This window comes from Apis cerana, linkage group LG11 (assembly GCF_029169275.1).
Source record: "Apis cerana isolate GH-2021 linkage group LG11, AcerK_1.0, whole genome shotgun sequence".
In the NCBI taxonomy this organism is placed as follows: Eukaryota; Metazoa; Arthropoda; class Insecta; order Hymenoptera; family Apidae; genus Apis; species Apis cerana.
The window spans coordinates 6,729,678-6,751,611 of record NC_083862.1 but is presented as its reverse complement, the minus strand read 5'-3'; the positions used below and the strand labels follow the sequence as shown (position 1 = coordinate 6,751,611).

General features: G+C 20.8%; 2 protein-coding genes across 2 annotated transcripts; one reads left to right on the top strand and one right to left on the bottom strand.

Annotated features, from left to right (window-relative positions):
• Window positions 1-358: 358 nt before the first annotated feature.
• On the top strand, window positions 359-6,614 carry LOC107993335 (ATP-dependent zinc metalloprotease YME1L). The gene is made up of 12 exons (XM_062081582.1): window positions 359-908; window positions 1,265-1,393; window positions 1,471-1,854; window positions 1,939-2,161; window positions 2,446-2,537; window positions 2,624-2,867; window positions 3,438-3,570; window positions 4,216-4,453; window positions 4,785-5,027; window positions 5,757-5,903; window positions 6,130-6,282; window positions 6,364-6,614. Exons 1-12 carry the CDS (start codon window positions 882-884, stop codon window positions 6,553-6,555), a joined length of 2,205 nt encoding a protein of 734 aa, XP_061937566.1. The 5' UTR covers window positions 359-881; the 3' UTR covers window positions 6,556-6,614.
• A 2,471-nt stretch (window positions 6,615-9,085) lies between these two features.
• Window positions 9,086-21,928, bottom strand: LOC108000109 (DNA-binding protein RFX7). Its single transcript, XM_062081579.1, has 6 exons — window positions 21,588-21,928; window positions 18,903-19,157; window positions 18,576-18,768; window positions 17,624-17,837; window positions 17,410-17,552; window positions 9,086-16,366 (listed from the first exon to the last, which is right to left on the bottom strand). The coding sequence occupies exons 1-6, from the start codon at window positions 21,926-21,928 to the stop codon at window positions 13,817-13,819; spliced, it is 3,696 nt and encodes a 1,231-aa protein (XP_061937563.1). The 3' UTR covers window positions 9,086-13,816.
• Between the last annotated feature and the right edge of the window lie 6 nt (window positions 21,929-21,934).

The window sequence follows — 21,934 nt, the reverse complement described above, 5'->3', positions numbered from 1 at the left end:
TTAATATAATTTAAATGAAAAAAAGTAAATTTAATTTATTTATATTTTTCAATCGTAATTTTTTTTTTAAGCTTTTAAGTTTATTTTAAAATAAAATAAAGTAAATTATTTATATTATTAAACAATTTATTTCTAAATAATTTAATAAAAATAATATATTATATTCATTTATATATTTATTTTCACTAGTAATTCAAGGAAAACAAACTATTAATAGTTCAATATTGTAAGTATAAAAACACTGTACTTGTGTAACAAATGAATATATTCATTTATTTGTATTATTATAATTATATTTTATATATAAAATATAAATACTATATAAACTTGTATTTGAAATAAGGTTAATATGTTTTTTAATGAAAAACAATTTGATTTTAATTTTTTTTTCATAAATTTAAATTAAAATTTTTATTTCATAGTATTAAAAATGTTATAAAAATGATATATAAAGTAAATTGTTTTACGTAATTAAATTGTATTTTAAAATAAATGAAGCACGCTTAAAGGTCACAAAACAATTGTTTTAAATTGTGATTATTAATTCAACAATTTAATTGTAAAATAAAATCTGTTGTAACACATATAACAAAATCAAATTTAAAAAAACATAAGTTTTATGATAAAAATTTAACGTAATTTTAATTTTATAATCCTCAATCAATTATCAATTAGTTTTAAACATTCGGAAGTTTATAGACAGTAGTCATTTCCGTTACCTTGCAGTATCAAAACTATATTTCGTACGAAAGATATCGATGTCATGTAGTTAATTTTTTTGGATATGCAATAAAAGGAAACAATCAGTTGAATTTAGTTCTATTTAAAAAGGTGAAACTTCCATTTATTTCATTACATCTGTTAAATAGGACTAATCTTCAATGTTTTCTTTCCAACCTCATAATCAGGTCTGTATTATTATAATATTGATGAAGTTATAACCATACAAAATCAAATTTTATAGATAGCTCACTAAATATAATTTTAAATTTTATAATATAATATATAACATATTTTATAATATAACAAATATATATTAAATTTATTTTTTAAAAATATTTATATATTATAATTTTAAATATACTGTATTAATAAAAATTTTCGAAATTTGCATTATCTTATATTTTTATTATTAAGAATATAATTTTTATTTTATTTTATTTAATATTACAAATCACAAATTAATTAACTAATATTGTTATAAATTGTTATTTAATAATAAAATATTTATTTAAGAAGAGATATTATTATTTAACATTTTTAGGTGTTATATCACCTGGCACAATTAACTTCAGTAGTTAGTCCAAAATCTACGTCATTTTCAGTTAAAGTTAAAAAACAAAATGAATTTAAAAAATCTATGGATGATATTTCCTTTAGTAATTTTTCAGAAGTAAGCTATTATGATAATGTATTATATAAAATGATAATGATAATGATAATCTATTAAATGTATATATTATATTTCAGGCTACTAAGAATTATATTGATAAGTTAATAGGCAAATTAAAAACATGTGATGTAATTGCAATGTTTGATATAAAAACAAATAATATTTTGGTAGTATTAGATAAATTTTCCACAAAAATTTGTAGAAAAAATTTAGAAAAAAATAATAAGTGGAAAATATCAGATATATCAGAATTGAATTTCAAAGAAAATAGAAAGAAATATCATAATTCTTACTATCAATGTACGAAAGAGATTATTTTACCTACCTTACCTAGAAAATCATCTAATTATTATATACAAATTCGTAATTTTAGAACAAAACGTAATGTAAATGTTGAATTAGAAAAAAAGGCATCATTTGTAAATAAATTTAAAAACTTGTTTGGTCATTTTTCTGGAACAGTAAGATTATATATTATATATTATATTGTTATATATTATTTATATTAATATTTTAGAGATATCACAAATAATTTTATTTCGTAGAATATAGGATATAGAGCAAATATTCTGAAAGAAAAGGATTTGACAGCAATTAAAAATTTATTCAATAATCAAACATCAGTAGAAGAATATAGAAAAATTATATTAGCTTTCATTGAAGGATATGAAGCAGGTCTAGCACGTCAAACATATCCTTATTTTGGATGGTTTAAAGTAATGTGTACTTTAATAACAGGAACTATATTTGTAATGTTTTGGTATGGAGGTACGTAAATTTAGAGATTAGTTTCTTTTTTACCCATAATAATATAATGACTAGATATAATTTAATATTATTTTATAATAGTTATGTCTTATTATTATTAAATATAGTAAATAAAAAAATTATAATATTCCAATAATTAATGAAAAATTCAATTCATAAAAAACATTATTTATATATTAATTATTTGTACATAATTATTTTATAAATAAACAAACATTAGATTATATAATATTTAAATAATATTAATATGTTTTAAATTAATAATAATGTATCTTTTCTTGTAGTTTATTTAGTAGGAAGTGGGCTACGATTTTCAATGGATGGTATTAAATTTAGACCAGAAACAACAGATATAACTTTCAATGATGTTAAAGGAGTAAATAATTCACTCTTAGAATTTTAATATTAATCATTTTTTTTTTCATTTCACTATTTGTAATTTATCTATTTATATGTAATTAGGTTGCAGAAGCTAAACAAGAATTAAGTGATATTGTCGAATTTTTAAAAAATCCAGAAAAATTTTCTGCACTTGGTGCGAAGCTACCTAAAGGTGTATTATTAGTAGGACCACCAGGAACAGGAAAAACATTGTTAGCGAGAGCAGTAGCTGGTGAAGCTGGTGTACCATTTTTTCATGCAGCTGGACCAGAATTTGAAGAAATTTTAGTAGGACAAGGTGCACGCAGAATGAGGGATTTATTTAGTAAGTTATAATAATATATATATTGAAAAAATGTAGTAGGTTATAAATGTAGTAAGTTATAATAATATATATATTGAAAAATATTCCAATTATTAAATAAAATTTAAAGAAAGTTGTTAAAAATATTATTTATATTTTTTACTTTTATTTTTTTTTTATATATATAATTGATTATATAAATGTTTATATTATAAATGTTATATATATGAATCATTTATAATCTATTTATTTTAATATATAGACATATGTATATTGAAAATTTTTATTTAAATCTATTTATGATTTAATGTTATAACTATATCATTCTAAAACTATTTCTAATGTTATCTATTTATATATTTATATTATAATTTAATAAATGTTCTAAATAATTGCATTATATTAAAAAATTTTTTTTATTTTTATTTTAAATTATAATTAATTATAATATTTCACAAAATATTAATATTAACATAACATTATTCTATGTTATTCTATATGCAATTGTATGAAAATGAAAATTTAACATCAAATTTTTATTTTCATTCATTCATAATTTATTAATATTATTTATTACTACTATTTTTTCAGAAGCAGCAAAAGAAAAAGCACCTGCTGTAATTTTTATAGATGAAATTGATTCTGTTGGTGCAAAACGAACAAATTCAGCTCTTCATCCATATGCAAATCAAACAGTAAATCAATTACTTACAGAAATGGACGGGTAAACTAAAAATTCTATTTCATTTTTTTTGCAGTATACAGGATGATTTTAGCAATTAATATGAAATTAATGATTTCATGTCATATTATCATATGATTATATGAAAAGAAAAAAATTGGTAGAAAAGGAAATGAAGGAATTATTAAAAATTATTTCTTATTATAATATAATTTTTTTTCTAACTAATTATTCTATAATACAAGAAATATATAGTACTTATGTTAATTGATTTTTAAATTATTATTTTTTTTAATTTAATCATATATTATGTTTTGAAAAATTTTTTATTATTTTTTTCAATATATTTTTTTAAATTATTTTTTTTTATTATTTCATTATCGAAGAAAATCAATTTACGAAATAATACAATATAAATAATATATATATATATACATATGTATGTTATATTTAATTATATGGAAATTAAATGATTTAATAGCATGAATAAGTAATACATACTAATTAAATAATTCAATTTTTTTTCCTCTTCTCTGTAGTTAATTTTATTTTTGCATTAAAGTTTATTTTAAAATTTTTAAATTATTAATTTCGACTATCATAATTTATAATTATAATATATTAAATTTGATATTGATATTATGATTTATCATTTATCAATAATTTTCTTCTTTTTTATATTTGTAGATTTCTTCAAAATGAAGGGGTTATAGTATTAGGAGCAACAAATAGACGTGATGATTTAGATAAAGCATTAATGCGTCCTGGTCGTTTTGATGTTGAAGTTGTAGTTGATATACCAGATTATTCTAGCCGAAAAGAAATTTTTGATTTATATTTATCAAAAATATTAACACGAGATGTTGATACAAGTTATTTAGCAAAATGCACTGTTGGATTTACTGGAGCTGATATAGAAAATATGGTACTTTTTTAATTATATAACTTTTCATATAGTATCTTAATCTCTTACATGATCAATTTATGTATAAAATAAAAATGATAAAAAAATTAGAAGATAATAAAAAAATAAATTCTTGTTACAAAATATATACAATTCAAAATTAAAATTTTTTTAATTTTTCAAGTTATTTATGTTATTATTTTTTTTTTATTCTAAAATGAACTATTACTACTAATTTATTTATAATAAAAAGTATTTTTTATTTTTATTGATTATGTTAGAGATTAATTAAAAATTAATTCTGGAATTTTAAATCAAATTAATTTCATTATTATGGATTTAATTTTAAAAGGTAAATCAAGCAGCTTTAAGAGCTGCCATAAATGATGCTGAATATGTTTCAATGAAACATTTAGAATATGCTAGAGATAAATTAATCATGGGTCCAGAAAGAAAATTAAAAATTAATGATACCGAAACTAATAGTATTACAGCATATCATGAAGCAGGACATGCATTAGTTGCATATTATACTAAAGATGCACCTGCATTGCATAAAATTACTATTATGCCTCATGGACATTCTTTAGGACACGTAAGTATTATAATATATATATATATATATATATATATATAATATATATATATATATATTAACGGTTTTATTTTATTGATATTGTTACAAAATTTTTAGAAATAAATTATATCTAACCATTTATTTTTTTTTCTTAATATAATCATTTATAATTACTGTCTTATTTTTTTAATAATATATATATATACAGAGTAGGAATGCGATATATTTATGGTATATTGGACCAGTTTTTTTTTAAAAATGATAAATTTTTTAAAAAGATAACAAAGAAAAAAGTTAATATTTTTTATGACGAACATAATGTACAAGAAATTTTTATATTTATAAATATAAAAAAAATCATCTATAATATTATTCAAGCAATGAAAATCAGTTTTTTTTAAAAAATATCATAAATTTGTTTATGAAAATCAAAAAGAAATGCATCAAAATAAATTTAAACATGTAGCATTATGGCATATTATGGCCTTTAAAATCAGACAATATCAGAAATAAATGAAATAAATTGAATTTCATACAATTTATAATATTCTATTTAGAAAATTTCATTTTTGTTTCTTAAATAATATTGCATATGAAATATACATTATCATGTTTGTCATAAAAAACATTAAAAATTTTTTCTTTATCACTTTTTTCAAAAACTTATCATTTTCAAAAAAATTGATCCAATGTATTGAACATTCTGTATATATATATATGTGTGTATATATATATATATATTTATAGACTGCATTTTTATCTAACAAAGATCAAATTCATATAACAAAATCAAAATTATTGGCTCAAATGGATAGTGCAATGGGTGGTCGTGCTGCAGAAGAATTAATTTTTGGTCCTGATAAAATAACAGCAGGAGCACAAAGTGATTTTAAGGTATTTTCAGTTTATTTTTAAATTAATAATTTTTTCCATATTTATACGTATGTACATTATAAAAGTTAAAAATTAAATATCTAATATAAAAATGTTTCTAATATTATTTATATATAATAAAATAAAATATTATATAAGAAAATAATATATTATATTATAATATATATATTGTATTATATATTATATCGTTATATTATATTATATATTATATAATTATATTTCTTAGGCTGCAACTTCTATCGCAGAAGAAATGGTAAATTTATATGGCATGTCTGAAAAAGTTGGTTTTGGAGTTCGCATGGGAAATCGAACAGACGGATATCCATCAGGTCCGAACGCAAATGATCTTAGTGATAATGAAGTGAAACGTCTTTTACAAGTAAATATTGCCACCATATGATGTTAATTCCATGGCATATAATATTCTATAATATATACATTAAAATATTTTTTATTTTAGGAATCATATGAACGAGCAAAAATGATATTACAAAAACATGCAAAAGAACTAAAAAAAGTAGCAGATGCTTTGCTTAAATATGAAACATTGAGCTCTAAGGATGTAGAAGCTGTAATTAATGGAGAAAAAATTTCAACTGAAACTTTAAAGAATCAATCACGAATTATAGATCCATCTGAACATGTATTATAATTACCGTACTAAGATTCAATTTAAAATAATAAGCAAAATAAATTATTTGGTGCAGTATCGATGTTGCATTTTACAATTAATATTTTATTATAATAATCATAGACGCAGAATTATACAATTATTCAATTTTAATTAAAATGTATTAGATTTTTCAATTGAAAACTTCGTATTAAATTACTCTTATTTTTTTATTTAATTATTTTAATATATTGAAGTTTATATAGTAATTAATGCAAATTTATTTATCATTATCATTTTAGAGAATTTCTAAACACGAAACAATATATAAATATAATAAAAAGCGATATATAATGTATTATACATAATTATATTTAAAAATAAAATTGTATATAATTATGTATTGTAATGTAAAAATTATTATATTGTTTAAAATTTATAAGAATAATTTTACAATTTTAAAATTTTAACAAAATATATAATTCTGCAAAAAAATTTATTTTTTATTTATAAAAAATCAGTTATATTAATTTAAATTTTATTATTTGCAACATTGAATGGGTAATATCAATCTTAATTTGTAATATAATTATATTTTGATTGAAAATATAATAATTTTTTTATATTAACAAATTTATTAATTTAAGATTTTATATAAGAAAACAAATTATTCTCAAAAAAATATCTTTAATAAATAATTCTTTTTTTTTAAAATGAATTTAAATTTTATTTACACTAATTATTAAGTAATATATTTTGAAGAATAATATTTAATTTTTATTACCATGCAATTATATTTGATTGAATTTCATTTTCATTTAAAATATGTATGCAAAATATTTTAAAAATAATATTAATAATATTAAGACCATATAAGAATTAACATTTTATTTACCATATAGACATAAATTAAATACAAAATTATATGTTACATGTATTTACATACATGTTTTATGTTTTATATAATCTATTTTCTTATTATATCTATAGTACGTTTTGGTATGATTAAAATTTATTTAACATTGCTTCTTTTTTTTTTAATTAAAAATATAAAGTTTGAAATATTAATTAAAAAACTCATAAAATCAAAGTAAAATTTTTAAAATAAGAAGCTATAATATTCTAATAAATCTGTGTTTTGAATAAATAATTTGTATAAAGTATATTACATTTATATGTGAGCAAATGTAAACCAAAGAAAATGATCTGTAATATATAATTCTGTAAAATTAAAATACATATATACAATAAAAAAATATACAGAAAAGATCATTTATAGAAGTATTGATATACAATATTTATAAATATCACAGTATTTATTAACTTCAAGAAATCACAATAAGTAAAATTCTTTAAATAATTTAATACAAGATAAACAAAATTTGATAATCTGGAATATCTTAGTTGTTTATAATTATTGTTTATATTAAAAAATTTAATGTAAAAATTGGTTTTAAGGAACCCATATTTTGATGTTATTAGTTTTTATAAATTGATATATAAAGTCGATTTTGATTTTTAAATGAAATCATATAATTTTTTATTAATGCAATATGTTATTTGCTATAAAAAAATGTTAAACTATATATTATATTTTATATTATAAACTATATATATATATTAAAAAATCATTAATTTTTAGAGATATTCTAATTTAAATTATATAAAATTTGAAATATGAAAAACGAAAATACGAACAAGTATTTCTTATTTTTTATATAAAGTCTAAAATTCAAATTAAAATATCTTTTAAATTAATATTCTTTTGATATAAACAGCTTAATATTTTTTGTAGAAAATAATGATTGCATCGAATAATGTATTCAAATATATATAATTTCATTAAAAAAAAAAATTGATTTTTATAAGTCCTTTTAAATATTATCTTATAACTAATAAATCAAAAAATATCAAAATATACGCTCCTTTCAACTTCCGTTTGAAATGTTTTTTAATATTAATTAATAACAAGATATTTTATAAACAATCCACGATCAAATTATTTTGTTCATCCTATATATATTAAAAACATCCTAAACATTAAAAAACCAGTAATGAAATATAAATTCAAAGACTATTATTTCATAATGAACGAAATAGAAAATGAATCAAATATTGAGATGTATAATTTTATTTTAATGTAAAAATGCCTAAAATAAAATAGTAAAAATTTGTTCATATTAATATAAATTTTTCAGTAATTAATTTTTTTAAAACACAAAAATTACAATTACTGACATATATAATATAATAGAAATACATAATATTAATTGAACAAAAATAATTTCAAATATTATTAAAAATGTTTATATGATACATATTTTAAAAATAGTTTTTTTTATAAAAATATTATTTTTACTGTAAAACAAATAAAAATTGATTTAAACTTTAAAAAAATTTTTTAAAATAAATACTTCACAAGAATTAAATTTAATATCCAATTTAAAATAAAATAATTCTACGATACAAAATATTACTTAAAAAAGAAAATTTCTGCGAAAAAATAATGGAAATTTATCATTATTTTATAAGGAATAAAGGGAACTGCATTTGTTATGTTTCTTTTTAATGATTTTTTTTGCACTTTTTTTTTTTACTAAAAAAGAATTTTTATTTACAAAGCAAAATAAATTGCCAGTGACACTAGCACATGCAATGGGAATACCGTTTTCCTATTGCTTGGTTTAGTCTACCTGACATTCGACCATACAAAATAGGTAGAGAAATTTTTATTTTTTTCTTTTTTTTTTTTTTTTTTTTCAATAACGAAGCAAAAGGATCTTGAAGAATCAAAAAAAACGATCCTTCGAAGATCAATAAGCCTCAAAACGGCAGTAAAGCCGTATAGTATCGCCAGGTCTATTTTTTTCAGTGTTGAAAGTAATACAAAATCTTTGACAAGAAACAAAACGCAGATCGTTTAATGTGGCAAGATTACGTATATTATAAATATATTTGACGGAAAATAAGCAAGGCGAGTTTTTTTTCTCTTTTAAATTATTAATAAAATCAATCTGCGAAAAACAATATTAATTTTATTCATATTTTCTTTTGGTTTTTCCGTGCAAATATATTTCATGTATTTTTCACTTGATTGTATAGGATAATATTCATTCATGATGACGTTAAAGAATAGAAAACTCGAATTAAATTAATTTGAATCATATTTTAAAAATTAAAAAGAGAAAAATATCTTCGTGTTAACTTATGATCGATGGATCTTGTTTTATGAAAATTATTTCATTCTACGTATTCCTAATTATAATTGATAAATTATTGCATTCTACAATTACGACATATAATATTTTACTGATCTATAAAACTGTTCTACCCCATGCAATATTGTTATATCCGAATAATTATTTATTTGTACTCCATTTTTTCTCCGTCGAAATTTATAGTTCAATTCGAGAAAAAAAATATTAAACAACATAAAAAAATAATTACATAAAATTTTTGTTATATTATTGAATTATACATGGTGGAATATATATAAATAAAAAATTATTTAAAAAAAATATAAATATCCTAAAAAAAAATTTAATTAATTTTAATTATTAATTTTCGATGGAGGAAAAAATACAGTGCAAAGTTAGATTTAGTTATACTATGCCCATTTAAATAATCTTGTCTCATTAACGTATATTCGTTTTTTTATTGAAATAACATAGTATTTAAATGTTTTATATAGACAAGATCATTATTATTATTTAAATATAACTATATCTATTGACTGTTCTTGTAAATATGAATGTATATATGTTTCAATATAATTTGTTTCCGTTGTTTTATTTTTTTTTCTTTTTTATAAATCGGTGCTGTTATGTTACAGATTTCTAGATACTAGTATCAATTTTGACAATTTCTTGTATTGTTAATTTGAATCGATAATTTTATAATTTTTTTTTCTTTTCTCTTTTCTTCCTTTTTTGACAAATAAAGAGTACAATTATTGCACATTATAATTATTTTGTAAAAATGTTTCTCTTTTTTTCATAAATATATCGATATTTGCATCTAGATGAATTCATATCGTAAGTCAAACAGCACAGACAACCCTGATTACACGATAATATCGAATAATTCCTACTTAAAATCTTTGTGCGTTACAACAACAAGTAATATCATAGTACATATTCTCTTTTACTTACGAGTATAAATAGCTGTACTATTATAGAAATTTCCAAGATCTTCGATCATTTGGTCAAGGTAATGAAAGTTATTTATTTATGTTTAATAACTTTCTATACTTGCTCGATTTATATTTTTCATTAATTTTTCTTTCATCATTTTTTTTTTTTTCATTTCACATTTCACAATTAATAGGTCGAGTCCTCTTTTCTCTTCGTCCATTTAGTTAATTGCTAGTGTCAAATAACTACTTGGTTCGACGAATGTTTCTTTTTATATTTGTACAATTCACAACTCGCCTTACAGTATGATTACCGTCTTATTAGTTGTTTTAATAGTTTTTAATAGTTTAAAATATTTGAAACTACGTTGTAACTCATTTCATAGAAAGAATGTGTTACTCTCACTGTATTTCAGGTTGCGTGGGAAACTGTTTTCTTGTTGCTTATAAATGTGTGATGTAATTATCAGAAATATTTATTAACTCTTTGAAGTATTTTTTTTTATTTTTTTATCTGTGATCTTATTCCACATTTGAATAATTTGAATCCAGATATAAAAATAAATTTATTATGTTGGCGCACTATTCTTTACAATGCTTTATGTTTTTTCAATAATATTCAAAAAATTTTTTTTGATTTTCTATTCTTAATTTATTATTAATTGTTATTTAAAAATGTTATGATATGCCGAGAGATTACTTTCATTGAAAAAATTTTCGTAGATATTTTAAAAAGTTGCTTTTCAAACTATCTGATCATTGTCTTAGATCGATGAATACTTCAAAAGGTTAATAGAAACGTGCAGATTACATTTCAAATTCTTGATTAACATTATGAATAACATTATCTAGATTCCCACATATAATTAGTTACGGTTCATGAAATGGCGATTAAAAACCGGTATTAGCAATGTAGTGCCTTAATAACATGGTAATAACATAAACCAAAAACGAATATTCGAAATATAATTTGAACTTACAATATTATTAATGAAAAATTAACAAAATAAAAACATATAAACTATGTTTATATTTTAAATAAAAAATATAAATTATAAATAAATCATTATTTTTAATTTATTTTCTTTTTTCCTTTTTTATTGTCACAATAATGGGTAAATTATTAATTATTAACAAGTTAAAGATTAATGAAAAGATAAGATTTGGTTTATGTTATTAACATGTCATGTAATAGTAACTTTCAAAGAACAAGATTTCACAAAAATCATACTACATAATATTTTACATGGTGTTAATATATTCGTAACGCCATATAATTTTTTTATAGAATGATAATATAGAATTCTTGCAAATGCCGTGCATTCGTGATCATTTGCGAGTAAATAACATTTACCCAATATTTTTATAAAAATCTAATACTTTACGACATGAAGCGCACCATTTAAAACTTCGACATGAAAAATAATTTTAAGTGATAAAATTCATTTAATTGTGATCGACCGTACCATATCCATTTTCACATGGATTTTTTACGACTGATCTATCTTTTTCTGCTTTAAAAGCTAAGTAACCACGATGTGTTAGGAATAAAAATTGATTAAATAACTATCCAATTCATAAAATTCTTGATTAAGAGCGCCATAGAAAAATATAAATTGGCGGTGTATTTATGGTAATTCGGATTTCATTGACGAACAAAACGACATACCAGGAAGACCCGCCATTGCAATAATTATTTAGCACTATTATCGATGTAGAATCCAGTACATATCATAAATACGCAATGTTATATTTTTTGAAGTTTTTTTTCATTTTATTTTTTGTTTAAAACAAAAGTGCTCAAACTTCAATTACCAAATTGTATGAATTTTAATTAATTTTTGAAAGATCCAACTAATATTAAATATAACAATTTGAAATCATATTTAAAAAAAGCTTATGATAATATTCAGTTTAATAGATATATTAATAATAAAATCTAAAAACATAGAATATATAATAAGAAAAGAAAAAATATGAAAAAATGAATAACATGATATTATGAAGTTTGAATACTTCTGATCTAAAATGTGATGTTTCATCAATTAAATATAAATTTGACAAATATATACGTACAAATATAAGATAAAATAAAACATTTACAAATTTACATATTTGCTCTTTGACAATCTTCTAATTCTTTTCTAGTCAAAAAGAGCATATTACATACTGGGTTCAATACCGATTGTTATGTAAAAAGAAGCTCACCAATGTCCAGCAGGTGATCGTAAATATTTCTTAGAAACGCTTGAATAACAAAGTCGCAATAACGCGTTCTTAAATGACTTAGAAACAAACGTTTCGAAACGACGAATATAAAGTATTTATATAAAATCAACTTCCACTTATTCGAATCTCAAATACTTCACAGCGACAATCGCTCCATTTGAGCAATTTCTTTGTCATATTTTTTACACTTGTAAACTTAATGTTCCACCAAAGATATCTAAAACTTCACTGAAGAAGACATTTACACTTTTTAATTTCACTAGTGGCAAATCCAAAATATATAATGTTGAGAAATTTATGTTTGCATCACAGTGACTTTTTTTTACTTCAAAAAAATAAACAATATAAATCTAAGAATATAATTCTTCATTTTAAATTATAAATAGTAGTGATAACTAGATTAAAATTACATATAATTTTGTAGTCAACTTTTTTAAAAATTATTTTTTTTATATGAATTTTCCAATACGTTGCTTTTATTATTATGTTTGTACAATACTGCAATTAAAAAGATAAATTAATTCTGATAATATTTTTCTTATTATATATTATATAGGTAATAAAAATTTAAATATCTTGATAAATAGTTACAAATGACAAATTCATATTTAATAAATATAAACAAAATAAAATATTTATTTTAACAAAAATTGATTTAACTTTATGTTAACTTTATATAATCACTGTGATATAAATTATTTGATATTACCACAAAAACTGAGATTTTTTTAATTAATTAATTATATTGCCACTATAATGCTTTGCATATTGAAATGGAATATTTATACAAAGTATTATTATCATTATAGAATGTTGTCATGCATACAATTTAAAAATTATTTTTTCAACTTTTGATAGATCATTTTTAGATAGATCACTATACAAAATCACAAAAAATTCATGAATTATTTTTGTATAATTCATGTATTTATTTTGCATATTTCAACGATTAGGCTCTGTCACTTCATTAAACAAAGGCGTCAATGAATCAACATCTTGTAATCCATCAAAATTACCAAGTGTATCTAAATCATTTGTTTCAGTATCAGTTTCTCCAAGAAAATTAGCTTCAAGCAAATCCACAACATTCCTACACAAACTGTTAGAAGTAGACTCATTAGCAGTTTCATTGTGCAAATTTAAAGAGTTCAAAGTAGGACTTGAAAGCATAGGTTCATTAGTTTCCTGATACGTTTCTTGTGATTGAACAGTATGTAATGGTGTGGAAGGATATGATCTTGATCCATTACTATCTTCTGTATAAGATGGTGTATATGTTGATACTGGCACAGGTAATGGTGTATTAGGGTAGGAGCGTGACTGTATTATTTTCTGTAAAGCTCCACCTACTGGAATATCAAGTACATTTGATGGATCTAACATATCTTCTTCTGATAAGTTTAAGTTGGAATTTGGTAAAGCATCCAGCACTATTGAATTATTTTCCATTAATCCTTCTTCTGTAGGTTGCTCTGGTATAATTTGCAAACTCTGAGTTCCTTCTTCATCTAAAATATTTAATATATTTGTTATGTTTTCAGGTGTAATTTCTTTATCACTCATTAAAAAATTTTGATCATCCGATATAAAATTTGGATCAACATCATCAAGTAAATATGTTGAAGGTCCTTCTGATTGCCCTATTGATCCAAAATCATTGAATTCACTAGGTACCGGTGTAGGTGCTATAGAACTGTTTGTAGATGGATTAAAACTTTGACTTTGAAAAGACGATAAGCAATGTTGTGTTGAAATAGGTGACATCAATGCAGGATTAACCATTCTATGTAATGGAACTGATTGTGATCTATAAAGTTCATTAGTAAATTGTTTATTATTATGAAATAATTCACTAATTTCTTGATCAGGTTGGTTTTTTTGATAAACATTTTTAATTTCTTGCAAATTTTCTTGACTTGGATAATTAATAAGTAATTGCTTTTGAGGTGCTAAATCAGAAGATAAAAATGCAGTACATTGTGATCCTTGTCCTTCTCTTTTTGTAACTGAAATTTGAGTTGAATTACTATCAACTTGCACTTCCGATGATTTAGTAGAAATTAACGGTAATTGTGGTGTAGATGATGCTTGTCTAACTAATTCTGGACCACTTGTAGGAACAACAAAAGTATCGTTTTTACTAGTATAAGGCATACTGCAAGATATTGAACGTGATAAAGATTTATGAACACGAGCTCTAGAACTATTTGCTTGCAAATTACTTCTCGAACGTGGCACAGGTGTATTTCGTGGTGAAACAAATGGACTGGCATTTGCAGAGTTAGATTTGGAAGCGCGACCATTAATAGGAGAATGTGGGCCCGGTGATATTGGTGTAAAATTAAATATTCGACGACGTGTATTTGGACTTTGTGGAACTGTATTAGTAATAGTATTCGAATCTTGGACATGTTCTATAACATTCGTTTCAAAACTAACTCTACGTCTGGTATTATTTTGATTCGAATGGTTTAATAAAGTTGGTAATATTAAGTTATGTTTTTGAGTAATTTCACGTTTTTCAACATTCTGTCTAATGATAGTAGTAGGTAATACATCAGGTGCATGTACAGTTCCTCCTTTTAAATTCTGTTGTAATATTAATCTTAATTGAGAAACTTTATCAGATCTTGATATTTGTTCATCAATAGTAATGGTATTTGCTTCCACATCTGAACTCGATGAATTGCTTTGTTGAAAATACTGTAATAATTCCTCCTCTTGTTCTTGAGAGTTGTTACCTCCATTCAAATAATCATCTAAAGCATCCGAATCAATAGAGCCAAGTTTTTCAGTTTTATCTGCAAGATTTGAGTTTTCTTGCAATAATCGAATTTGATCTTTAGTTAAAACTGTAGATTCCTCTGTTGCACTTGAACTAGACTCAAAACTAGTACGACAACCATTTAATTTTATGCAACTTTTGGAACATGTTGATTCATTATCACAGTTTTTAATAGATTGATTATTAACTTCATTTGTTTTACACTTGGTAGGCTTCAGATTACCAGCTAGTATCACTGAAATCTTCCTGGGACGTTGTATAGATGTAAGTTTAGGCAACAACATATTGGAATGCTCTACATTCTCTTGTATCTGCTGTTCTGTAAGTTTTGTTTGTTTCTCAGGACTTGTTTCTGATGGTTGACTCAATACATTGGCACGCTTTCTGGAATTTTTAGATTTGATATCTCTCTGTTTATTTACGCAGTTGGTCATTACTACACTAGGGTTGCTATTATTCTGTATTTCTTCAATTGATTGTACCACTATATTATCACAGTTGGATTCCAGGGAGATGTTACATGGCTGACTACTAGCTTTAAGAATTTTCTTCTGCCGATTATTTATTACAGCAGATGAACTCATTTTATTTAATGTATTTTGCCCACTTGATACATTTGTACCTTGAGATGACTGATTGAATTTAGTTTTTTTATTTCCTTTATTTGTCCCTGTTTTATTATCAACAGTCTTCTCTTTATTCTGATTCTGAAAAATTTACAAAATATTCATTTCTTTCATTTAATATATTTATTATATGTACAAAATATGAAATGAAAATGAATATGTGAGACTTGAAGATAGAAATCCAAACAAAATACAAAAATTTATATACAAAAATATCAGTTAGAATTTATTTTAAAAACTTATTTATTAAATTATAAATAACTTCAGGTTTGTCTTAAATGAACTTAAATGGCAAAACTTAGATAGTAACTGTTTTGGTTAAAAGATTCTCTCAATGAAAAATTTATAACGCAACAAATTCAGAACATTTTAAAGATAAAATTTTTTATAACAAAATATAAATATAATGTAATGCATGTTATATCATATATTATCAAAAAAAAATTTTTTAACATCTATTATTTTAAAAACACTTTTTTATTATATAAAATATCAATGTAATTTAGTGAAAAAAAATTTATCTTATACAATCTATGGTGCATCTTATGTAATTTGATATTATAAAATAATAATTATTTTAAATAACTATATGCACCACAATTTATATAAGCTTTTTTTAAATTAATAAATTACAATACATTTTTTATAAAGAAACATTTGTTATAAAGAACATTATAAAGAATACATTTGTTATAAAGAAATATAAATTACATTAATATTGCTTTATATAAAAAATATTTTTAAAACATTATTAAAAAAAATTGTTCATAATCATATGCGATATAACATGCATTATATTATTTTTATTTTATAATAAATGTATTCAAAAATTATGTGTATTTAGAATGCTTTTTGTCGTTATAAATTTTATTATAAATTTTTTATTGAGGAATTCTGCAAATAATTAAGCAATATAAGCATTATAGGCGATTTAATATTCTCCTTCACTTAAAATAAATTTAAAATTGTTTATATTTTATAAATGTCAATTAAAATTATTTCAGTTATTATTTATCCATATTTTTGCATGCACATTCTATTTTGGCTTCTAGAATCAACTCTCCAAGTATCTTCTATGCTACTAATATTATATTTTCTCAATTCATTTAAAAAATATTTTATACCTGTATAATAGCATCAAGATGACAGTGTTTTTGATCCCTTATATGTTCTCGCTGTTGTAGTTTTCGTTGCAACTGTAATTGTGCTTCTCTAAGCTTTCCAGACTTTCCACTTATAGGTGTTGCACGTATATCTGTATTTGACTCTGAACATATAAAATAATTTCTAATATATATTCAGTAAAAATATTCTTGTAAAATGTGGTAATCATCAAACCTTTATTTGTTGATGCATTAGAATTTCCTGAAGCACATAATATGCATATAGCAGATAGAGATTGAGTATCAACATACACATTATCAACAAGATGACGCGCTAAGGCACTCAAAGTTGGAAATTTCAAACCTAAGAGACTTTCTGCCCATTCTCTGATCAATGTAGATGCAGCTCCCAACATTTCTTCAGTAATATTTTCATCTACTTCATCACCCTAAGAAATTTTGAAATAAAAAATTTTAAATTAGAATTAATTCTATCAAATATATATATATATATATATATATATATATATATATATATATATATATATATATATTAAATCACTAATTAAATTCTACAGATTGTATGCAACTAATAATAAATTGCAAAATTTTATATAAATTTTATATAAATTTTATATAAACTTCGATTTTAATTTTTATTTTAATTTTTCTATTTCTCATGAATTAGCTATTTTGATATAACAAAATATATAAAATATATTAGTTCAATAGCATAAAATAGAAAAAAATTTATATTATAAAAAAATTTTTCAAAAAATTAAAAGAAAGATGTTCATGATAACATTAAAGTAATAACTATCTTATAATATAATAATATTTTATGGTGGTATTGCTTACAAATTAAAATAATCTTATAATTTTACATTATATATTATAATAAATTAAAATAAAAAATTTATTTTTAATTAAATTAATTTTCAATTTATTCTAAAGATATTATGTGTTGAAATATATTAATAAGCATTTAATCAAGAAAAAAATTAGTAACATTATTTTAATAAATGTTTTAACATAAAGAATTCATAGATATTAGTTTACATTCTAATATTTTAAATTAGTTTTAAATTATATTATTTTTAGAAATATCTATGAAATTATATAATTATATATATTAATATATAATTTTTTAAATAATTTCATATTCTATATATCTTTATATATCTTACAGTTTGAGTGCCAGATATATTAGGCAATGTTGGAGAATCCAATTTAACTCTTTTGCGCATTCCAGCATAACAATAACGTGAATTTCCACGTGTGCCTAGTCGACGTGGTCGAACTCTTGGATATACTTGTTTCATAACTTTGCCAAAATCAGCAGTTGATAGAGGTTTCATAGAATTTCGCATACAATACATACTATAAATAAATTAAAAACAAAATAGATTTTCAGAATTAAATATTTTATGAAATATTCAAGATATTATCTTTAATTTAATAATTCTGAAATTTATAGAATAATATTTAAAATATATTGAATTTAAATAACTTACTTATATTCATCATAAACTTCTTGTTTTGGTAAAGAAACATCTGGATCTTCTTCCAAATGTGTTTTAATCCACATGATAGTTTGATGAATTTCATAACGATTCCCTAATGGATTTAATGGTTGTCTCAAAGGATCAATAGTTCCTCCAGTATTAGTCAATGATAATGGAAGCTTCAGGTACAACAATAATTTTTCTTCTATTTTCAATTGTTCAATTTGTGAAAAGATTTCTTGAATACGTGTTTTTGATTCATCACTAAAAGACAATAAAACTATTATAATGAATGATTTAATATTAATATTTAGTCAAATATACATTCATTGAAACAATAATATATAACATAAATTTCTACAATATGAAAAAAATTATAAATATTTAAAAATAATTCAAATTAAATTTAGTATAGTATAATATAATATGATATAATATGATATAGTTATTGCATATATATAAAATAAAAAATATATAATATCCTTATTTATTATTATATTTATATATAAAAATTTTATTTTATAAGGATATAATAAAAATACTGTTTAGAAGTAGTTAATAATAATGTTATAAGGAATTCTCAATCTATAATTTAAATTTTACTTTTATTAAATTATTTATTTAATTTAAATATACTAATCAATTTTTTAAATTTATACAAAGAATGTCATTTTTATTTCATATATTATTAATTCTGAAATTACACTATTTTGGAATACACATATATATATATATATATTATAAGTTATTATATATATATTATAAGGATTATAAGTAATCTAAAATAAAATATAAATATTTTAAATATTATTGAATATTTAAAGATTTAAATTTTTCATTTTCTTTAAGAAAATGATAATTATAATATTTTATTTTCATGTAAAGAAAAAATACCAAAATATAAAATATTTTAATAATTTTCTTATAATATATCTTTTATAATGTTTTTGATTATTTCATTTACTATTATTATTATATTAAAAATATAATTTATTTTATATAAATGTTTTTGATATTTTTTAATTTATTAACTATTTTTTAACTATTTTCAATTATATAATTAGAATAAATAGCAATTTGATGCTTTATAAAAATATTTTTTCTACTTAAAATATATATCTTTTTTTCTTTTTTTTTTTTTAGGACAAAATGAACATCTTCCACTTAATTTTTTTGTTATTTGTACATTTGTGACTTTTTTTAAGTTTTAGTGATTCAGATATAATACATCAATTATTCAATATATTTTAAATATAATTATTTATAAAATGTTTTTTCAGATGATTTTTTAATATCAATTTGTTAAAAAAACATGTTAATAATTGAATCAAAATATTATTATATTTTTAATATAATTAAACAAAAAATAATCTATTATTTATTTTAATAATTAAATGCTTAAGATATAGATGTCATTAAAATGAAGGATCATTAGTAATTCTAAAAATTAGAAAAATGTTTTTTCTAACTTTCTACTAAAAACATGCAAAAAATTTTTCTTTTTCTACTATTAAATAAATTAAGATAAATTAGAAAAAAATAATATTCTAATATTTCAATATTCTAATATTTATATATCATAATTAAATTTTGAAGTATTGACAATTCCATAATATCATTTCAGTATCATTCTATATTTTAATATAATTATTTTAAATATAAATTTAAATTAAATTTATTATTAAATTTCATAAAAAAAATATTAAATTTCATAAATAATAAAATATCAAATTATAATTATTTTAATAATTCTACAAAAATATTTATATAATATAAATGTGCATTAAAAGAAGAATGATTTAAAAGAAAAATGTTTTCTTATATTAACATAAGATACACATAATATTCTTTTCTAATTGATACTTGATTTATATAAAAATTATTATATGTAAAATATTTTATTTAATCATAATATTATAAATTTTCCAAGAATAAAATAAATATAATTAAACATTATTTAATTAATTAAATAATTAATTAAATAATTATTTAAATTAATTTTTAATTTTAATATCTTGGAATAAATAAAAATAAAAAAATACATTTTACTTAAAAAGGAAAATTCCATTTTATATCATCATTTGAAATAAAATTTTATTTATATATTTTATGATAAAATATATATAATTTTTATTTTTAAATATGGATAACAATAAATTTAAGTAAAATATTGTGTATATATATAATTTAAATTATATATATGCATAAATAATAATATTTTACATTATTCAAAAAAATATTTAAAATAACTTTTAATCATAAATAAGGAAAAATAAAAAAAATAGTTTTCATAGCATATATTTTGAGAAAAATATGTTTTGATACAATATATATTAAATAACTTTAATTTTACAATTGCTAATAAATAAATCATTAATAAAAAATATATATAATTATATAAATATATATAAATTAAATTGAATATAACTCTCTAAATTGCAAAATAATCGAATTAGTTAAAAAACAATATATTATACATATCAAAAATCTAATAATTTAAATTTTTACAATATTTTGTTTTAATATAAAATTTATTATTATTATTAATTTTTCACAAATACAAATTATAAAATTACAAAAATTTTTAAAACTTATTAAAAGAAAAATAAATGAAAGAATAAAAAAGCAAAGGAACAGAAGAGTGAAAAAAAGGAAAAAATGAAAAAAGGAAAGAGAAAGAACAATTGAATTAACCTGATGCTATCTTCGATCATGAGCCGAATTTTGTCGTACTTAGTGGTTGTGCTATGATTTGCCAGGGCCGTGAACTTGGCCGCGATGATATCTTGAAGTAGGTCGTCGTCGTGGAAGCCGTTTGAAAATCTGCCGGCAGCCGGTCGCTGACTCGACTGTATTTGCTTATTGGTATCATTAATGCCAGTACTGATGCTACCATCACCATTTTCAAGCGAAACGTCAGTTCGTTCCTTTTTAATTCGCCTGCCGTCGAACGCACTTTCGTCGGCATTAAGCTCGATTCTTGCGGATGGTTTGCTGACGCAGGGCTTCGTTTGATCATGGTTATCAGTACTCATCGTACC